The 19851-nt window shown below is 35.1% G+C and overlaps 1 protein-coding gene across 1 annotated transcript in view; it reads right to left on the bottom strand.

The window, feature by feature from the left end:
* Positions 1 to 11233, bottom strand: part of COL3A1 (collagen type III alpha 1 chain) — a 41483-nt gene extending 30250 nt beyond the window's left edge. Inside the window, exons 1-2 of the mRNA XM_025912238.2 lie at positions 11033 to 11233; positions 254 to 456 (exon numbers count right to left, since the gene is read on the bottom strand). Coding sequence (XP_025768023.1) covers positions 254 to 456; positions 11033 to 11111 — 282 coding nt within the window. The 5' untranslated portion in view covers positions 11112 to 11233. The remainder of the gene's footprint in view (positions 1 to 253; positions 457 to 11032) is intronic.
* Positions 11234 to 19851: the final 8618 nt, after the last annotated feature.

Here is a 19851-nt window from a genome sequence, read left to right as displayed (position 1 = left end):
TGGGGCGCCTGGGTGGCACAGTCGGTTGAGCGTCCGACTTCAGCCAGGTCACGATCTCGCGGTCCGTGAGTTCGAGCCCCGCGTCAGGCTCTGGGCTGATGGCTCAGAGCCTGGAGCCTGTTTCCGATTCTGTGTCTCCCTCTCTCTCTGCCCCTCCCCCGTTCATGCTCTGTCTCTCTCTGTCCCAAAAATAAATAAATGTTGAAAAAAAAAACACAAATCTTGAAGATGTACAGATTTTTGGTAAACTCACAGGTGTTGGAGGCTGTGGGCAAACTGCACAACATTCTCCAAAAGGGATCTCTGGGTTGGGACAGTCTAATTCTTGTTCGTCACATATTATGTCATCGCAGAGAACAGATCCTGAGTCACAGACGCATATTTGGCAAGGTTCTGGCTTCCAGACATCTCTATCCGCATAGGACTGACCAAGATGGGAGCATCCTCCATCAACAGCTGGAAAATAAGTTAGATGGTGTGTTGTTATCTTATGCTTTGCTGAAATATGATTTTTGTTACACTATCATGATTTTCCAATAACCAAAGTGGAGAGAGTTTGAAACAAAGGATTTCTTCCTTTTAGTAAACTAACTTGTATGTTCTTATAAGCATGCCTTTGCAAAACAAAAACACACACACAAAAAAAACACACACAAAAATCCACACATTAAATTACCAAGAGCATCACATTCTCTCTACATAATTTGCTAACTGGTAAGAGATTGCTTAAAATACCAAATCTGCTTATTAATTTCAAAATGGTACATCATAGTAAATTCTCCTTAAGGCCAATAAGTGTTTCAATTTCAATTAGAGTTAAGAATTTAATACCAATGGAAATCACACCAAGCACTTAAACATTTATTTATTCCTTGTGTGATTGATAACAAGCCTTTCTAGCCATCACTATCCTTTGTTTTAACAGTAGATAAGAGTATTAAACTATAATGATGATTTTGTCACTAACTCTGAAAACTTTCTGGATTTTATTAAGCTAATTAGGAAATCCAGGGGAAAACAGATACTCCTGGCTGCACAACACTCTTCCAGATTCCTGGGAAAGCTCTAGCAAAGCTTATTGTATGTATTGACTATCACTGCCACTCCACTGGGCATTAGTAAGTCAAGATGATATGACGTAATGTGTCGTATATCCCATATGAACGTAAAGAGATTTCCAAATCACTAAAAATAAACAGCGTTTTTAAAAAATAAATATGGGCAAGGAATGAGTAAGAATAATAGGGAAACATATGAATCATGACCATGTGTATTTGTGGCTTAACATGGTCAAAAATTTGCTTCAACCAAAGTTTTAAACTTGTTTTCTAATTATATGTAAGGTACTCACATTTCAGCAGCCATTAACAATGAATCAGCTCAGGGATTGCCAAAACAAAACCTGCTCTCAATTCCTAAAGCATTAGCTGTGGATTGTGGTTAAATACAACTTCAGTTCTTGAGGATTACTGTGATAGCTTGCCAGTACTTGAGTAAATAAGTAAGAAGTTTCTAAACATCTGCGAAAATTTTTGCAAACAACAAATGATGTACTGTTCAGGATTTATATTTTTGTAAAACAGTGAAATTTTATTTTCTGAGAGCCAAGAGCTTTAAAATGTCTGCTGAAAGAGGCCCGCTTGGGAGGAAGCAAGTGGTTTAACAACCATATTTTTTGCTGCCTTGTGGCCCAGAGGCCTTTGAGGGGCTGCTGAAGTTTTTCCATCTGGATATTGCATACAGCCGTGAAGATCACCTTGATAAGTTCCCATTTCTACATCCTCTCATATCTGAAGTAATATTGATTTAGGTTCATGCTGAATACTTTGGGCTCAGAGGTTTAGCTGATTTAGCAAAAGTTCACGCACAAAAAACGGTCCTCGCAGAACCTATAGATTCTATAGCATACTGAAATTGCCTCCATTCCTCCTTTCCATTTTTGTGTGCAGATACAACTTTCATGATCTTGCGCAATATCCTTGAGCAATTTAGGAAGTGTAGAAGTCTGTTCTCAATGTGTTACAATTACCCAACGTGGTCTACAGCTAATAAAAGAAAGCACGTTTGTTTAATTGCAATTTTAAGAAGGCAAGAATCTGTTTATTTTAAAAAGTTATTCTAGTTCTTCCTCCATGTTTGAAGCAGATATATGAGAATATTGGAAAGAAATATTGTCTAAGCTTTTGGAGGAACATTCTTTTCTACTTAGTGAGCATAAAAGCTGAATGCCAAAATGCTTACCTAATGCAAATGAAGTAGGTCTATTTAAATGGTGTTATGAAAGATATGCTTCAGAAAAGCATAATCCTTTTCATATTATTGTGAACAATAATAATGTTAAAGGATAGAGGTATCAAACTCATTTTTCTCTAAGTGGAACTGACATTTTATATTTAGGGACTAAGTTCACTATTTTTCAGAAAAAGTCTGAATGTTTTAATGAAATGGAAGATTGTTTAGCAAAATTGCATGAAATGCATTCTTCCGTTTTAGCACTGGCTTCTCATTCTTCACATGAATCATTTTAAAACTTTCTCTAAATTAACATTATGTGTCACATTCCAAAAGATTAGTTTTAGCTCAAGATTTCCCTTTTAATAATGTGGACTTCAGGCTCCCCAGCCTTCTTGAAAATGCCACATAGTGTAGAACACTATGTTGACTACAGGTAATAATAGTATATTGTATACTCGAAATTTCCTAAGAGAGTAGATTTTAAGCGTTTACACCCAACACACACAAAAAAGGTAACTATGTGGGTGACTATCAGTTAACTCGATTGTGGTAATTTTTCACAGTGTATATTTTTATCAAATCTTCATGTAGTATAGTTTAAATACACACAATTTTATTTGTCAATAATACTTCAATAAAACTGTGGGGGAGAAAAAAAAGAATACTGCTAATTTATTCAAATGATTCTTTCAAGTCTTTGTCTCTGGATCAGGAATATCTTTCTACATGTAACACAGGACCTATGTTACAAAACATAGATATTGAATACTAATGATTTATTAAACACAGATGATAACAGTTAAAGCGAGAGTCAAGCATCTCATATTTTGAATATCTTTTCTTATGTTCTTAATCTGCCCTAAAATTAACGTAAATTTCCCCTGTGTATTCATCCTCCCATGTTTATGTCTCATTGAAAGAAAGTATCATCACATCACTAAAAATACAGTGTTTTCCTTTTGCTCTGTAAACTATTAAGTAAGCACAATATTGACTTTTTAAAATTGTATATATGAATTTGCTAGAATTAGGTTAAACCCAATGCTATCTAAATGAAAATTATTACTTTGCCTCTTTTTTCCAAATTTAATTAGAAACTATGCTTATTATGCTTTTTAAAACACAGAGGTCTCAATATAAAGGTTGAGTAATCTTACTGTACATCTCTTTTTTTTTTATAAGTGATATTGTTCTAAGGAAAAAGAAGAAAGTTGGGATGTTTGAAAAATAAGAATTAATGCAATTTGTTTGTTGCCATAACTTATTTCACATCTGTTTAAAAGAAATTTGGCTCTCCCGGGGCGCCTGGGTGGCGCAGTCGGTTAAGCGTCCGACTTCAGCCAGGTCACGATCTCACGGTCCGTGAGTTCGAGCCCCGCGTCGGGCTCTGGGCTGATGGCTCAGGGCCTGGAGCCTGCTTCCGATTCTGTGTCTCCTTCTCTCTCTGCCCCTCCCCCGTTCATGATCTGTCTCTCTGTCTCAAAAATAAATAAAAACGTTAAAAAAATTAAAAAAAAAAAAAAAAAAAAAGAAATTTGGCTCTCCTGAAGTCAGTTTCTATAGAAACGTGGTTGAAAGACCTTTCTCTGTTACTCTAGCTCAATCACCTTTGTTGAAAGAATGGAGACTTTTGTGCAGTTTCCTCTAATTTCTTGTTCCGTGCATGACAAAATATGGTTGGCAATATGTTCTCCCAGAGGCTAAACCTCTCACACAGATGACTCAAGGCCCTCAATGTTAGTACCTTTGTTTAATTGTATGTGGGAAAAGTATGGGAGAGTCAGGAAAGAGAATGTTTTGTTTTCAAGAGGAATAAAATACTCTAGTTTGTCACTTGCAGCATTTAGAAAATGGGATTCAGAAATTCAAAGTGGTAAATCAAAGACAAATAATCTCATTTTTCTACTGAACAAGTAATAGATTTTCCAGTCACTTCCTTTATTGTTATTGCTTGAACTAAGTCTCCCTGTTTCAATATGTGATTGATTTTAAACTCCACCGCTCATGTCACTTGATGTTTCTGTTCCTGATTACAAAGCACAGTCTCCAAATAAAGTTATTTTTGGCCACGCACGCAATGCATTAGACTAAGCTATCTCCTTATTGGGATCAAAATTATAAAACAAAATGAAGTTAGTAAATGACATAATCCACTCTTAGCTTCTTTTATTGCTTAGCTCTCTGTTTCAAAACTCCAGAGGAAAAAAAAAATCAAGTAACATAATCTAATATTTTTAGATATGTGTAACACTTTCCTTTTTATTGTATTTGTTTCCATTCTGTAAACATTAATTTATGATGATTTGCTAGAGTTTTATTGTTGTAGCTAAAAAAATAAGGTAAACTATGTTTGTCTTAATTCCACTTTTGGAGTAAAAGTAATATGTCCCAAAGCATCCAATCAAATTGTTAATTTAGCCTGAATGATAGATTTCATTTTTTTCTCTTCTCTTCTTACTGAATTCCTTTCTGTGAAAAGGTGTTCTTTAATCTGAAAATTAAAAATAGCAGATGTGATATGCAAATTATCATAACATTATTTCCCTGTTACTTGAGAAAGTTGAATATGGTGTGAATACATAAAGTTTATATAGTTTCCAACTGAAATATGTTATTAAATGTTCCAACTGTTATTAAATGATACTTTTTGGAAAGCACACATTTTTATTAAATATGTTTCTGCTGCTTACATCTACCAAAATATTTTAAAATATGTTAGATGAGTTAACAAAAAGATCTTCAAGGAAATATCTATACACCTATATAGGTGGGTAACTTCAATTTCAAAATGTTGTTTTACATGGCCAAGGTGGATCCTGATTATTCTTGTCCCCATCAGAAAAACCACAAAACAAAAAGCTTTATGAATCATCATTTCTAGATGTTTCCTTGTTTTATTCTTTATAGATATATGAGTTTTTATGTCTCCCATTAGAAATTTCCTTTAAGGTGATTAACACTTTGTCCTGTGAAAAATAAAAATAATTAGAGAATTAGAATTAAAAGTATCTAACAATCAGCAATCTCATTATAATATAAACTGATTAGTGACAAATTATAGCAATACTGAAGAAAATATATTCTACTTATTTTATTACAGTTGCCAAACATCTTCAAATTTTGCATCTCATCACCAAGATTTTATATCTTACTTTACTTATCACTAAGTCACTAAGTGCTTTAATTCCTTACAGTAATTTTATTTTGCACTACCAGTAAAACTAATACTAGGCAGTGCGGGTATAGTATTGCCTATGTCACTGACACTGTTCTGAGTGCTTTGCACATCTATTTTACTTAATCTTCCCAAGACCCTATGGCTGAGTGCTGATATAATCTTCATTTTACAGATAAGGGATCTGAGACCCAGAGAAGCTGAGTGATTTTCCCAGGTTACATGGTAGAAGCAAAGCTAAGAGTTGAACCTGGAAAAGCTATCTCTAAATTTGATACTCTTAACTCTTCCTGCAATTTCAAGGGCAACTTCCAAACCCTATCCCATTATGGTTTCTAAGCCCTGCACACTTAAAAGCAGAGTCTAACAAGACAGTGTTTTTTTTTTTTTTTTTTTTTTTTTTTTTCTTTTTTTTAAGGGATAACATTCTTCTGCAGAATATTTTTCTATCTGGTCTCAAAACAAGAAGATAGTATCTGGAGTTCAATTCTGATGTTTATTTTCTCCTGACCTTAGGAAAAAGAGATATATCTCCAAGGCCACCCTAATGACATGCAGACCACCAACACGATTAATGTGTGATTGGGAAACCCAGCATACGTTTTACTGTATACAGAGAAGCCTTATCCTCACAGCAAAAGCCACAAACAGATAAGGTTTAAGTATCCAATGCAAAAAAAAAAAAAAAAAATCATAATTAGGGTGTCTCACTAAGATAATGATTCTGCAAATCTATTTTTTCTAAATGTTTCATATTGATGAACTCCTAACTTCATTAGAGCTTCCCTTCTAAGCTTAAACATTATGAACATATTCTTCAGCTCCAAAGAACGTTCCTCTGGTTTTAATTAATTTTGAGAAACACATTCCCTGTTTGTCATCCTCCTCACCAAATACGATAGAAAGCATAGTTTCAGAAAAATAAATGCCATTTCACTGAAACAGGAATTTCTCAATGCAAGTTTTTAAAGCAAATTTAACTTTTAATAGGTTCTGGATCCTTTGTCTTTGATTTTTAGATCTTTTGGGCATTTTAACTTTTGCCTTCTCTTTGAACTTTTCATTTTGTTCATTAATTTACATTTTAAATGGCAGTTCTTGACCTCAGCCATGGAAAATACAAGGGTTTTATTAGTTAATCTGAAAGGAATCCACTTCTGCTGTGTTTTCATTAGACACAGACAGACATTCTAGTGGTTCATGTAACTCCTCAAGCTGCAGTTAACAAATGATTTGTGTAAGAGTAGCTATCTCATTTTTTCCGTTGTCATTTTGATATGAAACAGGCAGTTTCCCCTTTGAAAACTCTGGATTTTTTTTACACTACACCTCCCTCTCCTTCTTCTTCTTCTTCTTCTTTTTTTTTTTTTTTTTTTTTTTTTTTTGAGTGTGGAAAACAATGGGACTGAGCTTTTTTCCAGGGAAGACTGTTTTACAAGAAACAGTCCACTGAGACGTTTCCAGAAGGTTATTGCAGACCTGGAAACCTTACAAATGTTCTTCATGTCCAGCAAAGGCAATAACATCTTTCATCTTTAAAACTTTAACTCTTAAGCAATCCACTTTAATGACTTCAAGGCGGTGATATCATTTGATGTTACAAAATAAAAGACTGGGCTACAAAACCTTTGGAACTCTGAACCAGTCATCGGCAATGAAAACCATGAGGTTTCAGTAGATGGCACTCTTCTCTGAATGACTACTCAAGGTCTGGCAAGTGACTCTGTAGGTGTAAAACAGGGGCTTTTTTCTTTTATTTTGTCTCAACTCTACTCCTGGAAAACTCCTGGAGCCAACAGTTCTTAACCTTTTAATATAAGCCTGTAGGTAAGACATCAAACCAGGAACCTAAATTAGTTAAATTAGGCACATTATCACAGTATTTCCTTCTTTCCCAGAATTGTTCCAGTGGCTTTGCTCTTTCTGCTTATGACACTGAGTTGTTTAATTCCAGAATTTAATCAGAATATCTAATTACCCATAGGTCTTTAGATCATCTGATGTTGAATACTCTGTGGATGGTAAAAAATGCAAGGTATCATGAATGAAAAACACAAAATTTTGTATCAATACTTTATTTACTTAAAATTTATATTATTACAGAACGGAAGATAATTTCTGGTTAAATCATAACTGAGATTTTGCTTCTCTTGTTTAAAAATAGGGCTACCAATTCAACGTTGAGTGTTAAATAGAGAAAAATCTACTGTTTTTCCCCTTTAGAAATGCATTCTCTCCTATATTTTCTAGGATAATATACAATTTTTTAGTATTCCCTTTCAATGACAAAGTTACAAGAATGAGCAAAGTCAGATGCTCTAGAATTAATGTATGTTTTGTGTTCTCTAATTGCCTAAGATTTAACAGAGTTTTGATCCTAGTCTTAACCCTGTCATTTCCTAGTTGTATAATCTCAACTAAAGCACTAAATTCATGTGAGATTACTGACCCTGAAATGCATGAGCAGTTATGCTTTCTCTCCTCTTAAAGGGAGAAGTGTTTCTTGTGATTTTATGCCATATTTTATTTATTAGATAGGTTTAACTTGGGGAGCAGCACCAACCAGAAAACTTGATTGCTACTTTATGGGTTACAAATTCTCTCCTTAAGCATAATGGAAAATAGACTCTCATAACCTGTAATGAGGAACTGGTTCTCTTAAGTCCATTTAGTTTATAATCCTAAAATAATTAAAGTCCCACAGTTCATTATCACAGTGGAATTATCAGGGTAGCAAAATATAAGTTCAATCATTAGAACATTTTTAATTAAAATAAAGTTTATCTCCTTACCCTAAAGAAGCAATATTACTTAATAATATCTATTAGTTTATCCATCTAATAAGTGACTAAAATACTTATGTAAAATAAGGACTACATAAAAAACTTGACAAATATTAAAAAAATAGTTATATGTTATATGTGGAATAGTTACATGTGGAATTTTGAAAATGGCCATAACATTCAAGCTCATTTCCAGTCTTTGACTATTGCTACCATGTGTTTGTGTGTATGTGTGTTTGGCAATATTTTATCAGTGATACACTATTTCCTTAGGAAAGTAATGTTTCATATTTAAAATTCGCACATGTAATATTTTTAAATCTCATTCTAAAATATGGAATCCAGCTGTGTAACATTTATGTTGGCATTGGTTGTGTAAATGGTAACACTGTCAGCCACTAGGTGGCGAGTCTTTGTGCTACAAATTTGGCATGTTTATAAACTACAGGAAATATAAAACAGACCACATTTCTCCATTGGTGGAATAAAATACATGAATTAAACAGAACTTTATAAATTTGTAAAGGGACCAAAATTCTTTGGGAGGGACATGTTTTATGCTCCAGAAAACGTGTGTGAGTGGACTAGAAGTTAGTATTCTTTCGGGTTGGGCTATTTGTCTCTGAAATTCTCAGAGCAGATATAAGAAACCTATATCCCAGAACTGTATTTTTCTGTTCTCAGCCTGCTGTATATTCAGCCACCGTCTGTACTGTCCCCAAAGCTAATCTACCAGCAGAATTTTCTTGTTAAATTTATAAAGAATGCAAAAAGTACTTACTATCTTAAAATACTTAAACTGTTTTTCATGACAAACAAAAATCGTAAGCTGACCAAAATCCCTCTCAACTTCTTTTGAGCTTAAAAGCACACAAATATAATGGCAAATTTCATAACAATTTGTTGTTTTCTGTAGCTAAAGAGAAAAGGAAAAATGCAAAGAACTTGTGTGATGTAGAGATAACAAAGGTATTAAACACTTATTTTCCCTCTAAAGTTGGATGGAGAAGAAAAACAGCCATAATGCTGATATAAGATTGTCACTACCGGGCAACTGCAAATATTTTGTCAGTCTTTTGAACTAAACACCAAAGGTTTGTTAGTCTTTCCAATAAATGGCAACCCTGTGATTTTTACCTACCTCCCCCCACCAAATCAGGAGAACTTAAGAGTTTTAAAAGAGATAAATGCCTTTATTGGGCTAGGGATGTGGCAGTAGGCATTTGGTACCCTCACCAAGGACTAGGAGCTGAAGCAGGTTCTGGGAGGGACAAAGTGGGAAGGAGGAGGAGAGAAGAATGAGGAAGGAAGGAGGACTCAGAGTCCTAGGGAGAGACAGTGGGAGGGGGCAAGAGGAAAGAAGAAACAGGAGAGATGGAGGCACAGGGAGGACACATGGGGACCAGGGAGGAAGTGCTAGAGGAAGAGAGGGAGGAGAGATGAGGAAACATGGGCTTGCCTAGGAAAGGGGGGTGACTAGTGAAGGAATGAAAAGGGGGAGGAGGTGCAAAAGAGCCAAAGGGGTGGAGAGACGAAGAAGGAGGGGACAGAAAGGGAAAAGAGGAATAAGGGGGAGAGGAAATGAGAGGAACAAGCAATATGGATGTTTCTTTTCTTTCGTGGCCACAGGCTGATTGTAGCTGAAGAGATGTCATTGGGTGTCTCCCCCCCCCCACCCCGGCCCCCTCCCCCACTTATATATGACTTTCAAGGACATCAAAGATTTGAAATTAAACACAAAAACTATTTTCAGACACATGTTTGCAAAAACTAGATTGAAATACTAATCCTTTTGATTACGTGCAAACAGAAATTGATGTGTAATAATTTCTTCTAACATCTTTAAATTTAGCATTTAAATATTTATTTCTGTGGAAGTTTGTATCCCAATGCGTCCAGTATTTTCATGACTATGAGAAACATGAATTGAAAGAAATATTTTCACACAATCAAATAATGAAAACAAATGTGATTCGGGGGGGGATTCGAGCAGAAAAACCATTGTTTGCAGTTGTTAGAAAATAAAACAAATCAACTTTTTGAAGTCAAACAGTACCAGTATCTTTTTACCTTGTTTGCAGAAAAGTCAAACATTCCTGTTGACAACATTTTTTTGAAAACATTTTTTTAAACATTCTCTTCATTAATGCAAATGCAGTTAAAATGTAGGACGTGTGGAAAACACCAGACCCTTAGCAATAAATTATTAGAAAACATGTGTTAATCGACCGTGTAAGTGCTTGAAACAGAATAAATACAGGAATGATGAAACATTTTTAGCCGTTTGAGTCCATTTAAAGAACACTGAAGATACTCACTTGTTGCCATTTTACAGAAATATATTCAATACCTTGAATAGTGACTATTTTCCTTTAAATTATTCTGAATGCATGCTGTCCTTAAAATGCATTATCTTATTGAGAAAACAATGCTCAGTATTCTATCCTTACAAAGAATCCAGCATACAAAAGAGTGTAAAAGTGTTACAAGAGACCAATAACTTCCAGACTGCCTAAGGAAGCATTCCAAGATGTTAACAATCCAGGAGGGGCACTTTTTAAAAAGCCATTTAAAAAGTTTCCAGTGCCGCTGGCATGAAAATGAGTTAGTACCAGAACATCTTTATCTTAGACAACCAGAAAACTTTTAAATACAAAAATGACAACATTCTTCCTAAGCAAGTCTAAAAAAGCACCATCACAGTCCGTTCTACATTCCCCAATTAGGAGCTTACAGAGGCAATTAACTTCTCGGAGATTAATTTCCCCTTTATACCTGTTTGTACGGAGAAGTAACGACAAAAACCGCATGAAGTTTCTTGAAAGCAGTACCTACTCACCTTCCTGTTGTGCCAAAATAACAGTGGGATGAAGCAGAGCAAGAAGTAACCAGGTCCCCTTTTGCACAAAGCTCGTCATGTCTAAATATCAGACATGAGACTCTTTGTGCAAAAAGGAGAAAAGAAAAGCAGTTCAAAGTAGCACCATCAGATGTTCCCTGCCCTTCAGCACCGGGCCCGTCATAAAACTCAGCCACTGAGATTCCTTTGCTTTGGCCTTAAATAGGAAAAAGTTTGGCTTCCCTCACTTTCCAGCCCCTTTCTGAAATATGAGAGCAGCACCCATCCCCTTAGCAGTAAAAGAAGTGATTAATATGTCTTTTTCCCCTTATAGAAGACACAACCCACAAAGTAAGAAAAAGAATACATCTGGAGTTTGTGTGCATCGGTTTGTGTACAAGTTTGCTACATATTTTATTCATATACATATATGTTTGTATAACTTAAGAATGTATGTCCACATGCTCTGCCCTGTGTTTTGATGAAAGAATTAAATGCATATATTTTCATTTCCCCTGACAACATTAACAACTGGTTGATTTTGAGAAATTGCTTGATGCCCTTTTCTTGGGCATGGCTAATTTGCAAATCTTATCTTCCTAGAAGTTTTTTATATTGGGATTTTGCCCAAATCCGCCCTCATTCAATTTAAATAGGGAACTGTAAGAGATTAACTGGAAGAAAAGCCTCTGTTTGTCCCTTCTCATCCACCCACTCTGGGTCCTAGAAGTTCAGTTTCAGGCGAATGTCAAAAGACTAAGTATCTGAGCTATGTTTGCGTGGCATCTTAAAAGTTAGATACTTACCAATAGCTGTTTCTATTTCTCACAAATGTCTCTGGCAAGCCAAAGAGTGATTTCTGGTGAGATTTCAAATTTTCATGCTGCTTGTGAAAGCCAGAACAGAGTTTTCTAGAGAAACATTTAGCTTTTTCATGATTTGACTTTGTAAGAAAAAGGAAGGGAAAGGGCTTATCTCATGGAATATCAAAAGAGTACCAGTAGAAGTTCTCATTTTATCTAGATGGGCATAAGTTTCTAAATTTAGATGTTCATACGTACAATTTCCAGGCCACATTAACATAGCTTTTCAATGCAGTTCTGGATCTAAAGAGTAATTTCTGGGTCATATTTGAAAGGGGTGTAAATACCATCTGCAAGTCTTTGATAAATCTTTGCCAGAAAAACATGCATGTCTGCAGTATCCAGATATTTTTAGTAAGGAGGACATTTATTTACACCTGAATCACCAGTCACCTGTATATTCTATCTTGGTTCTTCAATTCTAGTCACGGTCCTCTGTATTTATTTTATTTTTTCCGTGTTAACTCAACTGTGGCCATTTCCATGTGTGCATGTGCCCAGAAAATTCTCTCCATCTCACACCAATTCATGGAAGTCACTTCTCTACGACCCAGCTCAAAACTGTCCTTCTTTAAACTTGCCTTCATCTCTTTCTTTCTCTCGATTCATGTTGCCCAATTTTTATTCAATTTACATGCTATATGTATATTCCCAGGTATATATCTATTCTGTAAGGATGGAGAGTGGTAGGCTTGAATCCCAGGCCCAGTTACAAAAAGCACAGAGATGTCCCAGTGTAGATGACATAATCTGATGACAAGAAAAGAGAACCGGTTGGACCAATCTCTTGTGAGTCGTCTGATTTTAGATTGGAGAATCACCACTTGAGGGAAAAAAAAAGTAAACAGGGAAAAAAAATAAGTTGTTTTACTGGATCACTGTGAAGATGTTGGGGAAAAGACTATTACATACATCTTCGTGTCTTCCAATAACCTTCACCCTATACTTAAAAAATAAAAACAAAACAGAACAAAAAAGACCTTGCATTCAAACTAAGCCAGAAATGTGATGCATCTTTCTCTAGGTGCCCCTGACACTTGCAGAAAAAAAAAATTCATGTATCTATATTTATTATCTTATTGCTTTGGTCAATAAAAGTTGAAATTTGTTAAATTTCCTCATTAAAATCGTTTTGTGGTGTGAAAAATTATATTATTTTTTAAATAATGCTTTTTATGCTTTATTTCAGGTATTATATGTACCCTTTCTATTGTATTTTATCATTCTTTTCCATACATCCCTGGATCCACTGATATTAACCAGCTCACACAGACATGTCATTTTGTTCTCCGGATTACATTTGGAGCTTTAACACAAATCTAAACACCTGTACCCTTCAAAGCGCTGATTAATGTGGCTCTCCTTTAACAAAGAGACTGGAAAGATGAGGCAAAACGAGGGTGTGGCAAATTATCAACCAAAAATTCAAATCTTTTCCAGTTCAGTGGAAAAGGCAGCCTGGGAGAGATGCATCAACACAGCTGTGATGAACTCAGTAGACCAGTGAATGTCAGCAGTGCTCTCTACAATTGCAATAAGAACATCAATTATCTCCATCATGAGAAACACATGGAGGAGAACTCTGTCTCCTACTTGTACTGCTTCATTGTGTGATTTTCTTTTCTAAGCCAAGGAGATACATGATTTTTATGGACATTTTCTATGTGCTTTCAAATCACTGTAAGGTCCTTTAAAATGTATCTATGATGGGATTCACTTAAAAACATACCAAATCCATAGCAGAATTGCACCCTACGATAGGGTAATTTGTAATCCAATTGTAAAACACAATGCCCATTTTCTTTGCTATTTATGGTGAGATGGATCAGTTCATTTAGTTTACACGTGTGAAAACACATTTGGAGAGTTATGTTCCCTTTAAAAAAATTTTGGACAAATACACACTATGTGTGTAGTTGAGCTAGAAATATGGTTGAAAAATGTCATGTCCTGGGGCGCCTGGGTGGCTCAGTCGGTTGGCGTCCGACTTCGTCTCAGGTCAAGATCTCACTGTTCATGAGTTTGAGCCCCGTGTTGGGCTCTGTGATGACAGCTCAGAGCCTGGAATCTGCTTTGGATTCTGTGTCTCCCTCTCTCTCTGCCCTCCCCCACTCACACGCTGTCTCTGTGTCTCTCTCTCTCTCTCAAAAATAAATAAATGTTAAAAAAAATGTCATGTTGTAGATAAAGAACTTGGGCATATCTAACCATAGATAAATCCAAGATTGAAGCAATGACATTGGTAGGGCACATGACAGACAAATATTTGAGTGATTTACTAAGACTAATTCTTTGAGATTCCTTTCTTTAATTTCTTCTTAGTGCACAAGGTAGAATTATTTGTCTTCTTATTCTTGTTCCCATTGAACTATATTGATAACCTGTTCTCTCTAGCCTTGAAGTTTTACTTTTGGACAAGACTCAGATTTCCTTGCCATTTAGTAAAATGAAGTGTGCTACCACACGCTCATTTTGGAAACACTAAATAGCTTTATTCCAATCTATTCTTTTTATATCCTTTGCTGGTCTGACTGAGGTTCTGCATTTCTATCCTTATGTTTTTCTACTGAAAATCATCCCAAGTTCAAAGAGGTTACACGACTCTCAAAATTACTCATTGGGATTGGAATTAAATAGCACACTTTCCAATTTTTTTTTCAAATGTTTTCCACTTGGATTAGTCACTGATTGTGGTAAAGATATTTTTATGCAATTTAAGAATTGGGTGAACACAAATTTGGCACTTAATTTTGTATGTTTTCTAATGGAGGATTGTAAAAGTTTGGAAAGAAGAGAAAGAATGAAGTTGGAGAGTTAATAGCCAATCTAAAAACTGCTATTCTTCTGATTTCTGGCTTGTCATTAACTTTTATGTAATTTTATGTAATTTCCAGCATTGCTATAATTTAAAAATTTTTGAGTAAATATTGTATACTATATTCAGTATAACCCCATTACACTGAATGATGGGGTCCAATTTTAGGACATGCAGGAGAATTCACACGTGTGTCTGAGTGTGTTTACATGTGTGTCTGTGTGTATGTTTATATATATATATGTATATATATATACACACACATATATATATGTATATATATGCACACACACTTTTAAGGATTGACAAAAATTTGAGCAAGTGCAATTTCCTGGAAATTGCCTTAATATACATATTTTAATTCATGTGAAAGTTTCTGAAGCATTGTCAGTATGTCCTCTTGAATGAAGTCTTTATATACTTGTGTTTCAGTGATGATTCATTTGCCATCATAATTATTATGGTAACTATATTTGAAAATTCATAGAAAACTGAAATTCATCTCATTACCTAACACACTGACTCATCCAGAACAGTGTGATTACTTTATAAATTTTGCCACAAAGGTGACAGAGGCTTGGATGCAACATCTTGTAGTTTAGGAGTTCCCTGTTGGGTCTTCAGTTAACTTAATCATTCTCAGGATTGAAGCTCTTCTCTGCAAATCCCACTAGACTCTATATCAAATATAATTTGTCATTTGAGTCATACTTAGGAATTTTCAGCAATATCCAACACAGCTGCAATAGCTTTTTAAACGTAGCCAATTCTGTCTACAGATAAAAAAAGGAGGCCCAAATCACGATCTACAGATAGAAGCATTAGATAGGCCAAAGCTGAACTTGTTGGATTTGCATGCTTCAAATGCAGGCTAACTTTAATTCTTATCAATATTTTTATATTAAGATATTCACTGGGGGAGAGGGGGCCCAGATTTAGGATCTTTTAATCCAAATAATTCTTCTTTAGGACACAGAGATTTTCAGCCATTGGCCTCCCTCTCCCAAAATGGATGAAAATGTGGCCTTTCTCTGTTTAACTTTGTGACTATTACTTTATACAGCTAACCTGTCTTCAGGTTATAGTGTTCATATAAAAAATATCCTGTTTTAATTGTCTAAAGACTTTATTTTTGACTGTGCCTTAAATCAAGTTTTAAAAAGCTCTGTATTTAGGTATGTTATTGGTCTATAAAATAATACCAACATTAAATTCTTGGTGGGAGGGAGCTATGGCAAATGGGCTCCTTTTGTTTTCAAGGATCCAAGTTCAGCCCTCTGGAATCTTAGCTTTCATGTGGCAACACTATTTTAATAGCTTTGCTTTATATTTACATTTATTTATGTATTTATTTTATTCCTACGTATAGGTCATTCTTATTTATTACCCCATCTTCTTTTTAAAATCGTACACAACAGCAAGCACAGTCCCTTGAACATAATAGGTATTGGGAAATGTGAAAAAAATTTATGGGATTGGAATGGAGTATTTAAAATATTAGGCATTCTCTTCCTGCCATTTTGGGGCCTATGGAAGCCTGCTGGGAACAGGATTTCTAAAATGAAAGTATGGTTGCAAGAGTATGGTCCAAGACCATTTTTGATGGCTTAAGTGGAGTCTCCAGAACCAGAGGGTGCACATAGCTCTTCTTAAATTGAAGGCACTTATCCCTGAGATAAAACTGAATTCTATTTGGACAAGAAATGTTCTTAGGCACACAGAGGACAACAGAGTGACTCCTGGTGGCCAACCAAACAAAATCAAAGTAATCTGGGGAGAGGTGCCAGTGAAAACAGAGGCATAGTTCCTGCCAAATTCTGAAGCAATCTTCCTGCTAAGGTCATTGGACACAGAATCTGTATGATGGTGCACCCCTCAAGGATTTAAACTTATTGAAAAGTAAATAAATAAAAGTGTGGAAAAATTTTAGGTGTTTAATAATGTAAGTATTTCTTAAAATTTATAGGAATCATATTAAGAATTTGCTTCCACCCTTCACCATTTTACAGATGTTAGATACATTTCATGATGTGATTAAATCAAAACATCTGACTAATGAAAATAACCACTCCAAGTAAAAAGTTTCCACATAAAAATTATGCCATCATGATTATGCAAAGCGCTAATCTTTGGATGATGATACTGAATAGATTACTGTTACTTTATTTCTATTCTTTCAAGTCCATCTACCCTTTCCATTTCCCATCCCCACCCCAACAGGAGGCAAATTCTCTTAGATAGTTTCCAATATGCAATTTATCTTGATTTAGGCACTACCTTCTTAAATCGAATCGCTCTCTTTCTCTAATATCTAACCTATGTTTATTTGTTTCCATGCTTTTTCTTGTGTTGCCTTTCTGTCTGACATGATCTTTCCTATATCTGTATATGCATCTCTGTATGATCTTTCCTCTACCACATTTTTAAGACTCAACCCACAGATCACCTAATATAGGAAATCTCTCTGATATACCCTGTTGAAATATTTTCCTCTTCCCCTAACTTCCCTGATCTTTCCCATGGTTGTTAGTTTCTTTTGATTTACAGCTTTTTACCTTCCTTATTAAATGAAAAGCTACTCTAGGGTAAGATTTAGGTTTGTTCATCTTTTTATACCCCATAGCAGTTGTTATAGAATCTTGCATACAGTAGGTGATTAATAAATATCAAGTGACATGTGATTTAAAATATGAAACACTTAATTCAACAAAATACATATGAAATACTCTATTTCCTTTGTATTCTTTAGAATTCATGTAATTTTCAAAAAGCTAATAACTCCCAGTATTTCTATCACTCTGAAAGAAGAAAGGTCACTCTTTCCAGCAAAGGAAGTCTTTGGATTTATAATGGATTTTTAAAACTTCCAGATGTTATTAATTTATTTCTAGAATAAGAAAAAATAAACAATAGAAGTGGTTAGCAAACAAATGGAAAGCAGTCAAACTCTGTGTTTACCACAAGTATTACAAGTAAGAGACCACTAAAAAAAAGTAATTTGTACAATGGAAAGAAACACAGGTAATTTACCAAGGATTGTAAGAGAAAATGACAGAAAATCCATACATCATTTCACAATGAATTTAAATAATTGAACTAGAAATTCATCACAATTTTAACGTGTTTTTTTGGGGGGGGTTGTAAAAACAAAAAAAATGGCATATAAATGAGTATCATAAGAACAAAATATTTGAAAAAGAAGTTCTCACACTTTTTTGTTTGAGCTGTTTTACTTCCCTTGACTCAATTTCCTTGCAATTGAAATTTTAAAAAGGAAAAAAAAAGTGTAAAATATCAAATCAAAATACTGAAATTTCCCTTTCCCGCCACAAATCCAAACACCCACACAAAATGTAACACAACTGTTTAATTCTTTGTTTTATATTGCTTGCTCTATTGGTTTAAATTCCATGGAGCAGTGTGGAAACTTCAGTATGGTTAGTTGAGCATGCCGAAAAATAGATAGAAGTCAGATAATGGTATTCTCAAGAGGTCCCTTGTGTGTGGGAACTGGAATCCAGTTCTTGGTCGTTAGGGGCAAGGTTAACTCACAAGTGGGCACCTTCTTTGACCTAGATTCCGTGTCAGCGTTGTATCACTCTTGGTGGTATGAACTGAGGCAGTCACTCCTAGAACTCCATTTAGGGTGTGACTGGCAATGGGAAGCCAGCAGCTAATGGTTAGTAGCTGGAGTCAGTATGTGATTAAACTGAGTAGGGTTGTGTGACAATTCCCTGACTCTCTCCATCTCCCGGCTTGAAGTGGTGTAAGCAACATACATTTATGCTGGAGAAAGGAAGAAAAAAGAAAAAAATATGTTTGCTAGTTACGATGATTAGTTAATAAGAAGAAATCCATAGCTAAAATAAGGCTCTTGGATTGTTTTAAAATACCAAAGAGTTATTATATCCTATTCAAAATATAATCAAAAACGGATGGGCTCTTTGAAATCATGTAAATTTAGTAGGGGAAAAGGGGAGAGGATACATCTTGGGAGATTTCACTGAAATTAACATCAGGTTGAAGAAGGCAATTGTATATCTGCACTTTTTGCTATAGCAAACAACGGAGCAAAATATGGCCAGTCAGTTGGGACAGCATTTGGGACACACCACTGGAAAAAATGATGTCAAGTGCAAAATTACAAGAAAAGTAAAATCATTGCTGAAGCCACGTTAGCATACCCTGCTCAAAATTATATCTGATTCTCTAGACACTTCTTTTGGAAGATTCCCCAAAACAAAGGCAGAGAAATTACATAAATGGTTTTCCAGGCCAACCTTTCTGATTTAGTGTGCTGTAAGTTGTTTGCAGTGCTTCTCCAAGTAGGGGATCCAGGAAAATTTCTAGGGGCTGTGGATTTTGGAACCTCACCAAATTGTTAACGATTGAGGCCAATACTAGTTAGCAAAATCCTTCCTTGCTGTTCACAAGAAGAAAGGGTGACAAGTGAACTGAAAGAAACAACAGCAGTCATGTCAGCCATCTCTAGTGTCTCTGTGTACCCATCATGGTGTTCCCTTTCTTTATTGTTCTTCCTAGCACTACATTGGTGCAGTTAAGTTTTCTCATCTTCAGCTAAAAAAGATAAGGGCAACACTTCTTGTTTTCTCTTTTCAACAACTTAGAATTGGGGGAAAATCAGCATCAAAAGTTTGGGGTAAAGAAATTGTAAGACACAGGATTTTGAGGTATTGAGAAAGAATCCCAAAGGATGTGCCATATTGAATGATCACATTCCAAAACTGCTTAATTTATTTTCTGGTATTTGTTTATTTATTATGGTAATTTACTTGATCACTCATAGTTATTATTTTATATTTCCTGCAAAACCAAGCTCCATGGGGAAAGGATTGTGCCTGTTCTTGTGGTCACCATTTCTCTAGCACCTGGCACACAGCCTCACAGGGAAGGCTCTCCCTAAGAACCTGTACACTGAGGAGATGCTGAGAATCTAGTCCAATGCCAATGACTCTAAGCTTTTTGGTGATTTCACTGTTTTTCCGGCCTAATTTATATAATTTAAATTTAAATTAAAGACCTCCCAATTCTCAACCTTGAATAGTGGTTTTAGAAGAAAGTCATCACTTTAGAATAAAAGTATTCGTCTATAAAATCTAGTGACGTTTTTCTTTATTTCT

Source organism: Puma concolor, chromosome C1 (assembly GCF_028749965.1).
Source record: "Puma concolor isolate L17-30 chromosome C1, mPumCon1.1.hap2, whole genome shotgun sequence".
Classification (NCBI taxonomy): Eukaryota; Metazoa; Chordata; class Mammalia; order Carnivora; family Felidae; genus Puma; species Puma concolor.
The sequence above is the reverse complement of the archived record's forward strand: the minus strand, read 5'-3'. Positions and strand labels throughout refer to the sequence as shown.